The sequence below is a fragment of the Lemur catta genome, chromosome X (genome assembly GCF_020740605.2).
Source record: "Lemur catta isolate mLemCat1 chromosome X, mLemCat1.pri, whole genome shotgun sequence".
In the NCBI taxonomy this organism is placed as follows: domain Eukaryota; kingdom Metazoa; phylum Chordata; class Mammalia; order Primates; family Lemuridae; genus Lemur; species Lemur catta.
The window spans coordinates 57,419,051-57,433,799 of record NC_059155.1 but is presented as its reverse complement, the minus strand read 5'-3'; the positions used below and the strand labels follow the sequence as shown (position 1 = coordinate 57,433,799).

General features: G+C 49.5%; 1 protein-coding gene across 5 annotated transcripts; it reads right to left on the bottom strand.

Annotated features, from left to right (window-relative positions):
• Positions 1-2: 2 nt before the first annotated feature.
• Positions 3-11,124, bottom strand: PORCN (porcupine O-acyltransferase). Of its 5 annotated transcripts, none has more exons than XM_045538033.1 (15): positions 10,981-11,124; positions 10,121-10,293; positions 8,663-8,855; positions 8,226-8,269; positions 7,651-7,832; positions 7,440-7,570; positions 7,307-7,324; positions 6,048-6,062; positions 5,824-5,949; positions 5,564-5,664; positions 4,400-4,476; positions 4,252-4,315; positions 4,073-4,158; positions 2,911-3,021; positions 3-418 (listed from the first exon to the last, which is right to left on the bottom strand). In XM_045538033.1, exons 2-15 carry the CDS (start codon positions 10,254-10,256, stop codon positions 317-319), a joined length of 1,386 nt encoding a protein of 461 aa, XP_045393989.1. In that variant the 5' UTR covers positions 10,257-10,293; positions 10,981-11,124; the 3' UTR covers positions 3-316. The 5 variants fall into 5 exon arrangements, with proteins under 5 accessions (XP_045393989.1, XP_045393992.1, XP_045393990.1 ...); XM_045538036.1 differs by having other exon boundaries at positions 8,663-8,784; positions 10,981-11,098; XM_045538035.1 differs by lacking the exon at positions 3-418 and having other exon boundaries at positions 2,916-3,021; positions 4,252-4,307; positions 10,981-11,098.
• Positions 11,125-14,749: the final 3,625 nt, after the last annotated feature.

Genomic DNA, 14,749 nt, shown 5'->3' with positions numbered 1-14,749 from the left:
ATATATTTCCTACTTTTATTTGACAATAACAAACTGTATATAAAAAGGAAGAAGGAAGGCGGGGAAGCCCTGTATCTCCCCCTCTCTGCTTCCCCAAGCATCCCTCACCCCAGCAGGGACCACCCTCTTCCCGCCTTGTGGTGGGGTGGGGATTGACAGGCATGGAAAAGGTGTATATGTATGTGTGTGTGTGTGTGTTGGAGTGTCAAGGATGGAGAAGGTTCAAGGAGTAGAGAGAGGGCCTTCCCTCATTCCCCATCAGAGCTGGCACCCTGAGAGGGGTCTTGAGGGAGCTGTGAGGGTCCACAGATGTGCCTCAGCCTATGAGACGGTAGAAGATCCAGCATCCAAACGTGACCCAGTGACTGGCCCAGCTGAGCTCTGACCACTTGTGGACAGTGTATGCCATGCCGTAGCCCTGTGGGAGAGAAAGAGGTGATGGTCTTTCTCAGCAAGGAAAAAGAGGGTCTTAGGAAAACCCATCCTTTGCTCAAGGACATTTCTTTGACTGCATGGTAACCCTAGTGAGGCCCTATAGAAAGGCCTGGGTGCATATGAAAGGCGACCAGATATAGTTTTTGTTTTCTTCTTTAAAAATCATTTTGAAATCAGAACAAGGCAGTCCTACTCTCTGACCTGTAATTTCCCTTATATATAAAGAGTTCCTAGAAATCAATTTTTTAAAGATAAAAATTGCCAAAGGAAGTGAGTAGGCCATTCCCAGTAAAGGAAAAACAAATAGCTCTTAAACATATGATAATAGGCTCACTCGTAATCTTCCTCTTATTGAGCTGGCAAGCATATCCAGGAAGTTTGAGAGGCACTCTGTGTTGGTGGGGCAACAAGCAAATATGCACATTGCTGGTGGGAGGGCAAAAAGGTAACTATTCCACTGAGAATTGAGACCACCAGGAATAGATCCTACAAATCTGCACCTGTGTGGATCCACATGGGTATGAGAGTTCTTGCTGCAGCATCGTTTGCAATAGGAAAGGACTGGAAATCACCTGAGTGTCCAACAATAAGGGACAAATTAAACTGTGTCAGATCCTCACAGTGGAAAAAAATGAATGAGGACACTTTATATACTGATGTGGAACATTTTCAAGAATTGTAGAACCATGTCATTTGTGTGTTACCTTTAGGGTAAAATCTAGGGAGATGGATTCAAAATACATTTTTATATTTGTTTGATATGATTAAACTTTGGAAGGATGTTTTTATAAAATGAATAAAAGTGATTACCTGTAAGAGGGAAGAGGGTAGAGCATGGGTGCTCTATCCTGAATATCTTGAATACTGTTTGGTTTTTGACCATGTGATATGCATTAAGTATTTAAAACTATCTTAATAAAAATAAAACAAAAACTTTATTTAAAAAGAAGTGGCCAAGCATGGTGGCTCAGGCCTGTAATCCCAGCACTTTGTGAGGGAGGTTGAGGCAGGAGGATCGCTTGAGGCCAGGAGGTCAACACCAGCCTGGGCAACATAGTGAGACCCCGCCCCTGTCTCCACAAAACATTAAGAAAATTAGCTGGGTGTGGTGTGCATACCTGCAGTCCCAGCTACTTGGGAGGCTGAGCCAGAAGGGTCTCTTTTTTTTTTTTTTTTTTTGAGACAGAGTCTCGCTCCATTTCCCTGGGCTAGAGTGCTGTGGCGTCAGCCTAGCTCACAGCAACCTCAAACTCCTGGGCTTAAGCGATCCTCCTGCCTCAGCCTCCTGAGTAGCTGGGACTTCAGATGTGCGCCACCATGCCCAGCTATTTTTTTCTATTCTTAGTTGTCTGGCTAATTTCTTTCTATTTTCAGTAGAGATGGAGTCTTGCTCTTGCTGAGGCTGGTCTCGAACTCCTGAGGATCTGTTAAGCCCGAGAGTTCAAGGTTACAGTGAGCTATTATTGTACCACCGCACTCCAGCCTGGGCCAGAGCGAGACTCTCTATTTTTTTTTTTTTTTGAGACAGAGTGTAACTCTCTTGCCCAGGCTAGAGTGCCGTGGCATCAGCCTAGCTCACAGTAACCTCAAACTCCTGGGCTCAAGCAATCCTGCCTCAGCCTCCCGAGTAGCTGGGACTACAGGCGCTTGCCACAACACCCGGCTAATTTTTTTTTTTATTTTTAGTAGAGACAGGGGCTCACTTTTGCTCAGGCTGGTCTCGAACTCCTGACCTCAAGCGATCCTCCTGCCTCGGCCTCCCAGAGTGATAGGATTACAGGCGTGAGCCACTGCGCCCAGCCTGAGACTCTCTAAAAACTACAACAAGAAAACCAAGCAAAACCCTGAATTTTGCCCACTCAAACTGAATAAAAATTAAAAATTGCTTTTAATTTCAAGACACAAAGTTTTGTTTTTAATTAAAAATGAAAAACCTAGCTAAAAGAGATGCAAAAACTTGGATTCTGCAAGAGCTATGGGAATAAACGTCATTTAAAAAATTGTTCTAAATTTAAGGAGTAAAATCTGGAATTTTCATACTTAACATGAACAAAAATAGCATATAACATTTAAAATAAAATTTTAAAGTAGCAGGATCCAGAGTTTGCACACTTATCCTGAGCAAAATAAAATATGTTTAAAAAATTAAATAAGAAATCTTGCAAATTCTACCTAAACAAAAATGAAGGGAAATATTTAATTAACAAAAAGTAAAACCCGGATTTTGTACTCTATAAAATTCATTTTATAAGTAAACTAAGTAAACCTATTTTGCACACTTCACCCAGATAAAAAACCCACCAGTGTGACTCAACTAAAGGGACAACAGGAAAGGACCAAGGAGCACTGGCTGCACAAGCGAAGAAACATGATATGAGGAGCTCATGCCTTGGCCTCCCTGCCTTTGTCCTCATGGTTCCTCCAAGCAGGTAGCACCATACCTGCTTAAACCCCCAGCCCAGGGCCCCACCTCACCTGCTCCTCTGTGGTGTCATCCACATCGACATCAAACAGGGAGCCCAGGTAGGCCAGGTGGAAGATGGCCAGGGCCCCAAAGAGCAAGTTTAAGGTTCGCACCCCCAGGCCCTGTGGGGGACAGATGGATACACTTGGCAGCTGGACCTATTCACTGTCCTCTGCCTGTGCAGGGGACCCCAGGGGGACACACAAGGCACAGTGGGTCCCAGGATTGAAGATGCCGTGGTTACCCCCATAAGACAGGAAGAGATGGTTCAGGGAGGCTCTTATGGGAGCTCAGAGGTATCCAAGGGTGAGGGTGCTATTCACAATGAGGGCATCCAGGTTTGGGGGGGATGCAATCTTCAGGCAGAGGAGGAAGAATGGTGGGGCTTTGAGTCGGGGCTTTATGGTGACGAACATTGGTGTCAGGTGGGAGACAAATATGAGGTTGTCTGTACTCGTTGTTGCACACATAATGAAAAACACAAAACGAAACAAAACCAAATTCCTATCATGATCTAGAAGGCCCACGCCCCCACTCTCCCCCTCACTCCCTCTGCTCAAGCCACACTGGCCTCCTCGCTGTTCCCCAAAGATTCCAGGCCTGCTCCCATCTCAGGGCCCTTACACTGGGTGTCCTTTGGCTGGAATGCTTCTCTCCCTCACCTCCTTCAGTTAAAGGACTCAAAAGTCACCTCACCAGGGAGGTTTCCCTGACCTCCCTATTTAAAACAGAAACCACCCTCCCCCATGATTCCCATTCCTTTTCCCTTATGTATTTTTTCCTTAGCACTACTCACAATCTAACAAACTATTATTAGACTTTACTGACTTATTTCTTAATATTTACTGGCTCCCTGGTTAAAATGCCCCACAGGGCTGGGACTTTGGCCTGTTTTGTTCACCACTATGTCTCTAACACTTAGAACGGTGCCTGGTACCAGTAGGTGCTCAATAAATGTTCATTGGGGGAAATGAATGCCAGGTGTGTATACAACAGGTGCTTGATAAATGTCTGTTAGAGAGTCGGATGCCAGTGACTAGAGGTGAGGTTTTGGTGATGGCTCAGTCACCGGAAGAGGAAGCTGGGCGCCCTGAGAGAGACACAAGGTAGAGACAGAAGGAATATTTTTGAGGGGGAGTGTGGGGCACGAGGTTGCCCAGGCTGAACCCTCACCAAGCGATGCCGGTGTGAACAGTCTGGTGGGCACGGCTTTGACAAGACACAGGCACTGAGGATCCGAGCCAGGCGCTTCCGGAGGACTGGGGTGGTGGGGAGAGGTAAGGGGGACAGGTTAGCCTCAGGGGCTGCTCACCAACCTTCCATCCATCTGCTGGGCTGGGGCCTGCACTCACCGTGCTCCACGTAAGTGATAAACGCCAGAGAGAGCAGGACAGCAGCCAGGTGGAAGCTGAAGCCCTGGGGGGCCCGGGGACAATGAGATCAGTGAGGAGGAGACCCTGCCACTCCCGCCCGCCCTCCTCCCCACTCTGCCTCGCTCACGTGCAGGAGGGCGCTGGCTGCATAGGTGACCAGCACGGCTGAGAAGGTCCCCAGGCGGAGTGCATTCTTGAAAACATCTGGAGGGGGAGGAGACACAAGTCAAGATTCTCCAGAGATTCCTACTGTCCTTCCTGGAGGGCCTAAGGCAGGATGAGGGCACCCACAGCCTGTTGGAGCCTCCGGGATAAAGTCCTAATGATGGCTTCAAACTTCACCTGCCTGAAGCATATCTCCGATCTTTCCTCTCAATCGGCTCCTCCGGCAGTCCTCAAGTTCAGTCAATGTCAACCCCACCCTTCCAGTTCCTCAGGGCAAACACCTTGGAATCACCCTTGATCTGCTCTCCTTGCATTCCCACATCCAAACTCAGCAAATCCTGTCAGTTCCACCTTCAGAATATACCCGAATCTGACCTCTTCTCTCCACATCCACTGCCGCGGCCACCATGGCTGGCCTGGACTGCTGCCGCGGCCTCCTCACCACTTCTGTCCTCACCCCTGCCCTCAGTCTGTCTTCAGAGCAGCCAGAGGGATCCTCTTACAACCCAAGTCAGTGCATGGCCCTCCTGTGCTCGGACTCTTGCTGTCGTTACCATCTCAGAGAAAAAGCCAAAGTCCTCTCTGTGGCCCAGGAGGCCCTATAGGACCTCTCTGAGCTCACCTCCTACCAGCGGCACCTCGGCCACTCTGTTCCTGCCCCACTGACCTGGCTGCTCCTCACACCATGCAAGCACCCACCTCAGGGCCTTTGCACCTGCTGTTGCCTCCATCTGCCAGACTCCTCCCCGATATATCTGCAGTCCTGCTCCCTCACTTTCTTCGGGTCTTTGTGCATGCAAATGTCACCTCCTCGGTGAGACTTGCCCTGGCTAATTGATTTAAAATTGCAACACCCCCTCATTCTGCCAACATTCCTGGATCACCTTTACCTGCTGTATCATTTTTTTTATAGCACCTGAGCTATTGTGTATTTTTTTCTCTTGTTTATTATCTGCTCCCCTTACAAAATTACAGCTCCACGGGGTAGCGATTTGGGTTTTGTTTTTTATCCCTGATGTATCTTCAATGCCTAGCACATAGAAGATGCTCAGTAAATGTTTGTTGTATGAATGTGTGAAAGGGCCTGGTTAACCAACTCTGCTGGAGCGAGGACTTGATGACTCACAGTTATTTAGCCAATAAGACATGGGCAGGTTCCAGCTTGTGACAACTTCCACCATTGACCGGGGCAGCTCCACATTCAATGGTTTGGACACTGTCAGGTCCCTGTGGGCAGAAGAGACATGCAAATCCATTTGGGATCTCAACACATCTGACTGCCACACTTTTGTCTTGGCCGTTCCCTCCCCTGGGAGTGCCCTGCCTCCTCCCTGTGGCTTCTCTAGGCAGCACCCTGTGGGAGAGGGGGCCCCAAGTCCTCCCCACCATTCCAGGTGATCCTTTTCCTCGGTGAAGCCAGCTCCTGCCAACGTGGCCGTGGCCTCGGACAGAAAGCCCACAAAATAGTTGCTGAAGTGGAAGGAGACAGCACTCTCGTAGGCTCGCAGCCACCTGGGGAAGAAGCAGCAGGGGAGAGAGGCATCATGCCCAGGCTCTGGCATGACACCCCACCACGTGTCAGCATCCCCAGCCCCGTTCTGTAGACTCACCTTACCATGGTGCCCCTAGGGCCCCAGGGGTCAGGAAGGCAGCAGAGGAGAAAGAAAAGAGAGTCAGGGAGGCCTTGGTGGCTGGCCTGAGTTGTTCACAGACAAGACAGACAGAAATGCAGTGGCAAAAGAGGTGGACCGTGACAGCCACACATGGACATCCACCATCAGGCGGTCAGTTTCATGTGGCTCCAACGGATGCATGAGCTGTCCTATTACATGGCATGGCCCTGCAGCCTCACATGGCCAGACCGCCAGACTCAGCCACCATCAGAGAGCTGGCCTTGCAGCCCTGCACCCTCAAACAGCCACATCCCCAGATATAAATACTACCAGACTCCTAGCCTCGCAGCACTCTAACCTGACTCAGCCACCAGAAGACAGCTGAAAAACCTTTGAGCTAGGCACGAAGACTGTCAAACGCCCTGCCATGCACACATGCATATCCTGCCAGCTGTCAGGCAGACATGGGCAAAAACAGGCAGCATCCTGCACTGGAAAAAGCATAGGTTCTGAGGTTAGGCATGGGATTAATGCCTGGCTGCTTAGCTGGGTGACACTGGTCAAGTCCTTTGACTTTTGGAGACTCATTCAGCATCAGAGCCAGTCAGCAGCTGGGGAGTGGGGGAGTGGTCATACATTCAGACAGCCACATCAAACCCTGCAGTCAAACCAGAGGCAGATCGTCAGTCCTGCAGACAGGCACAGGCACATAGTCGGTCACGATCCCTCAGCTAGACGACACCAAGCAGTCAGAGAGGGCAGACACACAGGCAGAATCAGTCACAGAAAGGCACACGATATGCTACACTCACACCCATTCCTGGCCAAAGTTGTGGATAAGCCAGAATCATCACCATCCAATGATAGCCACATACCCCATCATTGACAATGGCACAGCCAGAACTCACAGTCCCACATTCTGGGAGTCGGTGGCCAACAGGTGAACAACCCAAACATATCCCTAGCCAGCATCACAGACAGGCTAGACAGCCAACACACACATGTCACTCTCCATTACAGTCATGTAACTTGTTTGTAACGGTGAGACAGGTGAACAGATGGGACAACCAGACACAAGGCATGTGTTGGAGTGTCAGTCATACACACAGTCACCAAGCCAAGCTTGGTCAAACAGACAGCACAGTCTCTGTCTAGCCACGGAGCGGACAGGCAGACAGACTCAGACTCACAGAACCCGTGCCCCCTTCCCCCATCGTTCCCCACTCCACTCGCCCTCAGCACCTGCCCTCATTTACCTGGCTTTGCGTTTCTTGCTGTAGTAACAGAAGACAGACAGAAGCATTAAGAGACAGGCTTGGAGTTGGGGAGACCCCAGGTCCCTACCCAACCCCCTCACTGCTGGGCAGGGGCCTCGAAGGCTGTGCTCACTTGCGAAGGAGGCGGTCACCATCAAGGGGGATGAAGTACGGGAAGAGGTAGGGGCCCACGCAAGTGGACAGCACAAGGCACAACAGGGCCAGCACCAGGCTCCGGGCTACCTTCTGCAGCCATTGGCGGCTCTGTGGGGATCAAGGCTCCATGAGCACTGCCCCATGGCAGCTCCCACTGTCCCTACCCACCTGTCCACCCAGGACCTCACCAGTGGGCGGCCTTGGACAGCCTGTAGGTAGCTGTGGAAGGATATCCAGGGCCCAAAGACGATGGTGCCCACGAAGTAGAGGTAGCCCATGAACTCCACAGGTGAGGGCACTGCACCCACCTCGCCCCGGTCCAGGTCGAAGCCCAGAGACACCGCCTTCATGGCCACGATCATCTGGGCCCCTATGTGTGGTGCCCATGGTCAAGTGGACCGGCAGAGAGTAGGTCAGCGTGTGGGGGAGGGGGCACACCAGGTGACAGGTGGTAGGAAAAGGGGGTACAAGGATGGATAGGTGGGCACGAGGTCAGATAGGCAGGTGGGCAAGTGAGCCTAGGACAGACAGATGCCCTTACTCAAGAGAGTCAGGCACATACATGAGATGAGACAGATAGGCTTGGGGGAAAATGCATGGTGGAAAGACACACAGACTCAAGGGGAGTGGGAGGCCTGCGTGTCCAGTGGGGTGGGCTAATGAGGGAGAGAATTGGGGTGGGGGAGACACAGGGTGGGGGCAGTTAGGAGGTGTGGAGTGGGGCAGGAGGGCTGTGGCAGGTGAGAGGGACAGGACTACCTACCTCGCATCTTGTGCCATGTCACGGTGTCCACCATGTGCATCTCACTGAGGAAAGAAGGTGCTGGTCTTGGCCCCATGATCCCCATGGCCTCCGAGACCACAGAAGGGGGATATCCACGTGCCAAGAGAGTTGTGCCTTCCCCTGTCCTCCACAGCCTCATGGAGGAATAATTCTCCCAGGCTTTCCCCTCCAGGGGGAGCCCATGCCCAACTTGTCCAGTACAGTCTTTTGAAAGCGTAAGTATCCTGGATTTTCTTCTCCAGGAACACTCCACACCCTCCCCGTTCTGTGCCTCCTCACAGGGGAATGGTTCCCCCAAACTCCCTTCTTTCTCCTGGGAATCTTATGCCCTCCCTGTCTTGGACAAGCTCATCAGAGACCTGGGGACCCACCCGCCCTTCCACCAACAGTGGGAGGATGAGGACACACACTCATACCCCATGAGTAGGTAGATGAGGATGGTGACGGAGAGGAAGACGCCGCGATGGGAGGAATGTCGGCAGAGGAACAGCACGAGGTAGCACAGGAGGCTGAGCAGCACGACCCAAACCATGTGCAGCTGGAAGAAGTGGTAGAGGCTGAAGAACCCGCCTGCCACGGTGCTTGCATGCTTCAGGTAGGATGGTAACCCTTTGGGTGAGAGGAAGAGAGAAAGAGAAAGAGAGAGAGAGAGAGATAGAGAGAGAGAGAGAGAGAGAGAGAGAGAGAGAGAGAGAGAGAGAGAAAGGGGGAGAAGAGAGAAAAAGAGAGAGAACAAGAAAGGGAAGGTTGGTGGGCTGGTAGGAAGGGGAGGACAACCTGGGTAGAGGACATTGCCTGGGCAAAGGTTGGAATGTGGTAGGATTGCAGGGGGCCCAAAGCACATGTTAGGGGTCTGGAGAGCGTGGCACAGCCTGGGTTTAAGGAAAAGAAACATCTATAAAGGACATTTGGGGGACCTTGGAAGAAATTCAAATATCAATTTATGCTGGATAATATTATCGCATCCAGATCCAATTTCTTGGGGGGGATGGTTGTGGGGGAGGATGTCCTTGTTCTTGGCGGCCACGCACTGAAGGATTTGGGATGAAGTGTCATGATGTCAGCAGGTTATTCAAGTGATTCAGGAAGATGATAGATAGATAGGAAGATAGATAGGTAGAGCTAACATGGCAAGATGTTGACAGTTGAAGAATCTGTTGATGCATATATATGGGTGTTTATTGTACTATTCTTTCAACTTTTCAGTAGCTTTGAAAAATTTCAAAATAATAAACCTGGGAAAAAATAAAACATCCATTTAAAATAAACGAAAAAGAAAAAAGGAAAGCGTAGAACCTTTGAATCTCGGATTTCCAGAAATCTGAGCATCCTGTCGAAACCTCGGAGACTTGGAATCTTATCAGTTAGATACAAGCCTGCAGTGATTGTGGAAACATTCCAGAATCCTAGAATCCAGAAATCTCACCATGACCTGATTACAGAAATCCAGAATGCCAACACTTTGGAAGCCTAGAATATGAGATTTTCAACTCGTCAGAATCTCCAAACTCTGTAACCGTTGTACTTTGGGATTTCATAACCCTGTGACATCAGCTTTCCAAAGTCTTATAACCTCAGGATATATAGACATTTCAGGATCTCAAGATCCAAGAACTTCAGCTTTTCAGAATCCCAGAACGCAGGGATACTGAAGGGCATGGCTTGGCAGGATGTGGCTTGGTGTGGGCGGCCAGGCATAGTAGGATGTGGTGTGGTGGAATGGGTCTCAGCCTGGTGGGATGTGGTGGGGCTGGACATGTTCAGGCTTGGCTTGGCATGGCAGGATGTGGCAGGGTGAGGTGTGGCTTGGTATGGATAAACGTGGCAGATATGATATGGCCTGGCTTGGGGGCACATATGTGACAGGCACTTACCGAGCCTCCAGAGGAGGCGGCAGGCGAGGCAGATGGCAAGGAGCAGCCAGATCTGGTCAAGGCCCTGCTGGGCAGTAGGCAGAAGACAGCCCTGCAGTAGCTGCTGGAAAAATTCCTGGCGGCTGAAGGTGGCCATTGTGGACCCCCACGGATGGATGGACAGATGGATAGATCTGCCAAAGAAGGTACACAGAGGGAGCAGGTGTCCATGGGGAAGACCATGATCAAGGGACGGACTTGAGCACTCGGATTTCACTTTGGGGCTTGCCCAACCCTTGTAGAGCCATGGTACTGGGGCCCTGGGGGAGGGTGTGAGCGTCAGGTACATCAGACCGAGCCGCCGATGGTGTGTGTATGGGGGTTATGTATGCACACACACACAGCCTGTGACCTGCAGTGAATGAAGGACCTCTATCTCTTGAACGCTGTGAACAGTCCGGTCCGATGGTGGTCGAATGGTAATACATTCTAGGCTCCTATATCAAATGGAGCGGGGAGGGGGTGGGGTGTGGGGGCAGATCCCTGGTTTCCAAGGTAGAGTCGCTCCATGTGGAGGGCAGAGAGGGGGATTCTGTGACACTTGGGGGCCGTGTGCATCTCTCCTTCTATGGATGTGGAGGGTGTCCTGTATCCTCCGCGCGCCCCATCTCACCCCCACCCGGCGAGAGGCCGCCAACAAAGTCCTGCCCAGGTCCGGGGGGCTGCAGGGAGATGGAGGTGGCGGTGGGAGACATAGCAGGAAGGAGCGTCGGAAAGGTGATGGGGAGGGGGGGTCCCAGGACCCGCGCTACAGATCCGCTCCAGGAGGCCGGCTCAGAGATGGGAGCTGGGGAGCCGTGCGCGCACTACTGGCGACTTACCTGGCAGGAAGGAAGCCGTGGTCCTGGGGACCGGGGACGCGCTGCCGCCGCCACCGTCGCCGCCTCCTCCCGGCAGCCTCCCCCGCAGGCCGCAAGGCCGGGACCTGCAGCGGCTCCCAGGGCGGCGCGGCGCGAGCGGGCCCTTTAAATCCCGGGGAGGCCCGGCAGCCGGTTGGGCCAATGGGAGAGCGGGAGGGGGCGGGGACCGGGAGGAGGGGAGCGGGAGGATTGAGGGAAGGAGGAGCGGCGGGCTTGAGGGGAGCGGGGCGCGGGAGGACGTTGGCGCGCGGAACGTTCGCGCCCGCACCTTTCCGGCCTGCGGCCGTTCCAGCCCCGGGACGGTAGCGTCTGGAGGGTTTTTGGCCGCCCAAGAACAAAGTTCCCAATCGCCAAATTTCTAATCGCTGGGAGCTGAGATGGGAAAGATAGGGGAGGGAGGAGGAAGAGCCCCTGCTCCCCCACATGCTCACCCGCGCACGTCCTCTCGAGGTGTAGCGTCCCGGTCTCACAGATGGGAAAAACAAACCTAGGTCTCTCCTTCCCCATCCTTTGAGGGAACTGAAGGAATTTCCAAGCCTCCCCAGCCCCGGGACCAGCCAGGAACATTTATAAGTAATGACTGTGTCACCTAGGAGCACGAATTAGGCGCCTGTGCTTCCCCCTAGGGACTAGCTCTGAGCACTTGGCTTGTGGTTGAGAACTGATTTGCCTGCTTAATTCCCCACCGGACTCGACCTTGCATTGAAGATGACCCCAGCGACTAGTCAATGGTCCCTGTGAATCAAAAGGAGGCTAATACGGAGCACTTATAAAAGGAGCATTTATAAAGCACTTACATTGGCCCCCAAGAAAGATTTGTATTAGGCTCTAGTTGCATCAACACTAAGCATATATGCAGTACCTGCTGCCTACCTACCCTACCCTAAGGTTTCTGAGCATTCACTTTGTCCCTAGGCTAAAGAAGGGTCTGTTTTTCCAAAGTAGTGTTTATTGGGTACTTACTGCATGCTTAGCTATGATGTGGAAGGGAGAAGGAAGCCCAGGTCAAGTTGGACCCCACCCTGACCTGGCCAGCCAAGGAAAACAGGTTCTAATCAGATTAATGCCTGCTTGTATGGAGCCAGGCAAGTCATGTTCACTGATCCATTTCCATGTCCCTTTTTGTTAAACAAAAGAGTGGGATTAGCAGTTCTTTGCTTGGAAACGCCAACGGTAATTGAAGAGAAATGTATAAATCTCCTCCCTTTTTTTTTTTCCGTTTCGTTTTTGTTTTTGAGACAGGGTCTTGCTGTGTCTCCCAGGCTGGAATGCAGTGGCGTCATCATAGCTCACTGCAACCTCAAACTCCTGCGCTCAAGTGATCCTCCTGTCTCAGCCTCCACAGTAGCTGGGACTACAGGTGCCTGTCACCACGCCCAGCTAATTTTTCTATTTTTTTTTTTGTAGAGACAGGGTCTTGCTATGTTACTCAGGCTGGTCTTGAACTCCTGACCTCAAGCAATCCTCCCACCTTGGCTTCCCAAACTTCTAGGATTACAGGTGTGAACCACCGCACCCAGCCTTCTCCTCTCTTTTTAAAACAAATTTTAACATGAAGTTACATGGAGTTCTAGCTCATAAATTAATATTCATGTATTACAAATGAAAAATATTTAACAAAGTAAGAATATATATATATTTATAAAACGAATAATAACCTAGGCCAGATGCACAAATATCAATTCCTTTCCTTAATAGCAGAATACAGGACATACATTTTATGAATTAAATTTCATTTTAATTTTTTTCTGTGTTGTCAAACACAAGTAGAGTCAACAACGACCCACAGCACCTGCCAACAATAATTCCCTTAGTTGTAAGACCTGGCATTTAAAACTGGAAGATTCTTACTATGTGTACCCCTGAGCTGCACAGACCTGATTATTTCCACCTAGGCTTTCGATGTCCGTGACAAAGAACTAGTATCTAGATTCTAGGACATATAAAGAACATCAACAAATCAATAAGAAGAGGATAAACAATACACTGGACAATGGAAAGAGGATGCAATATAGATAGGTAATTCACAGAAGACACCTGAAATGGCCAATATGTACAATATATGAAAAAATAATCTGATCTCTTTAGTTATCAGGGGAATGCAAAATTAAAACAATAGGGAGATACCATTTCACATCTACCAGATGTGGTATTTTGTATTTTTATCACTGGAGCTTAGCAGCGAGCGGGCCCTCAGGAAACATCAAATTTTATAGCCTTTGTGGTCATTCTGAGTTATGGTTTCCGTGGCATTTTAAATGGCCTCTCCATAATTAAAGAGATGCAAGTTAAAACAATGAGATCCTCTTTTTCACTTCTGAGACTGGCAAAAAGATGCCAAGCCTTAAAATAATAACATATTTACTCTCTTTTGGTGTCTCTGTATGTCTGACTCTCTATATATACACACATATATAATATGTATATGTATAAAATTTGTTTGAACTACACACAATAATTTTTTTCTGAACTATTTTATAGTGGTTAAAGGTATGATGCCCTTTTAACTAAATATTTCAGTATGAATTTCCTAAGAACAAGGATTTTTTTTTTTACATTGCTACCAGCAGAGTATGAGGGTCCCATTTCTCCACAGTCTCACCAATCCTTGTTATCTAACATTTTGGTTCTAGCCATTCTAGTGGGCATGCCGATAGTGTCTTTCTATAGGAAAAGGGAATCCTAGGTCATGATGTATGTTCTCTTATCAGGTCTTTTTTTTTTTTTTTTTCTTGAGACAGAATTCTGTCACCCGGGCTAGAGTGCTAGCTCACAGCAACCTCAAACTTCTGGGCTCAATCGATCCTCCTGCTTCAGCCTCCCGAGTAGCTGGGACTACAGGCACGTCACCACACCCGGCTAATTTCTTTTATTTTTAGTAAAGACGAGGTCTCGCTCTTGCTCAGGCTGGTCTTGAACTTCTGAGCTCAAGTGATCCTCCCGCATCAGCCACCAAAAGTGCTAGGATTATAGGCGTGAGCCAATGCGCCTGGCCAGCTTTTGTGATCTTAATGTTTTTGAAGTGCACAGGCCAGTTCTTTGGAAGAATGTCCTTCGATTTGGGTTTATCTGATGTCTCCTTGTGATTAGATTTGGATTCTGCATTTTTGGCAGGAATTCCACAGAAGTGACGCTGTGTTCGCAGTGCATCAGGAGGCTCAAGATATCAGTTAGTTTCGAAATTGTTGGTCTTAGCACTGATCTTTTGGTTAAGGTTGGTGTCTTCCAGCTTTCAACACTGTAAATTTACTATTTTCCCTTAGTAATTAAGCAATAGCTTGTAGGGAGATACTTTGAGACTGTGTAACTCTCCATTTTTTTCTCAAACTTTTACTCTCTAGTTTAGCTTCCATTGGTGATTGTTGCCTGAAGTAATTACTACTATGATGGTGGCCAAATGATTATTTTCTTTTACATGTATAGCTGGGATTTTAGCGTAAGGAATTGCTTTCACTTTCTCTCTCTCTCTCTCTCCTTTTTTTCTGGGACTCATGGATTCTTATTTTAATTTACAGGTTAAAATCAGTTACTATACCAGCCTGAGCAAGAGCAAGACCCCGTCTCTACTAAAAATAGAAAGAAATCATATGGACAACTAAAAATATATACAGAAAAAATTAGCGGGGCATGGTGGCACATGCCTGTAGTCCCAGCTACTCGGGAGGCTGAAGCAGTAGGATCGCTTGATCCCAGGAGTTTGAGGTTGCTGTGAGCTAGGCTGATGCCACAG

Coding starts and splice junctions, on each gene's coding strand:
- PORCN (XM_045538033.1), bottom strand. CDS start 10,256: ATGGCCACCTTCAGCCGCCAGGAATTTTTCCAGCAGCTACTGCAGGGC. Junction 7,833..8,225: donor GACATGGCACAAGATGCGAG/GTAGGTAGTCCT, acceptor CACCACACATAG/GGGCCCAGATGATCGTGGCC. Junction 419..2,910: donor ATGACACCACAGAGGAGCAG/GTGAGGTGGGGC, acceptor TCTCTCCCACAG/GGCTACGGCATGGCATACAC.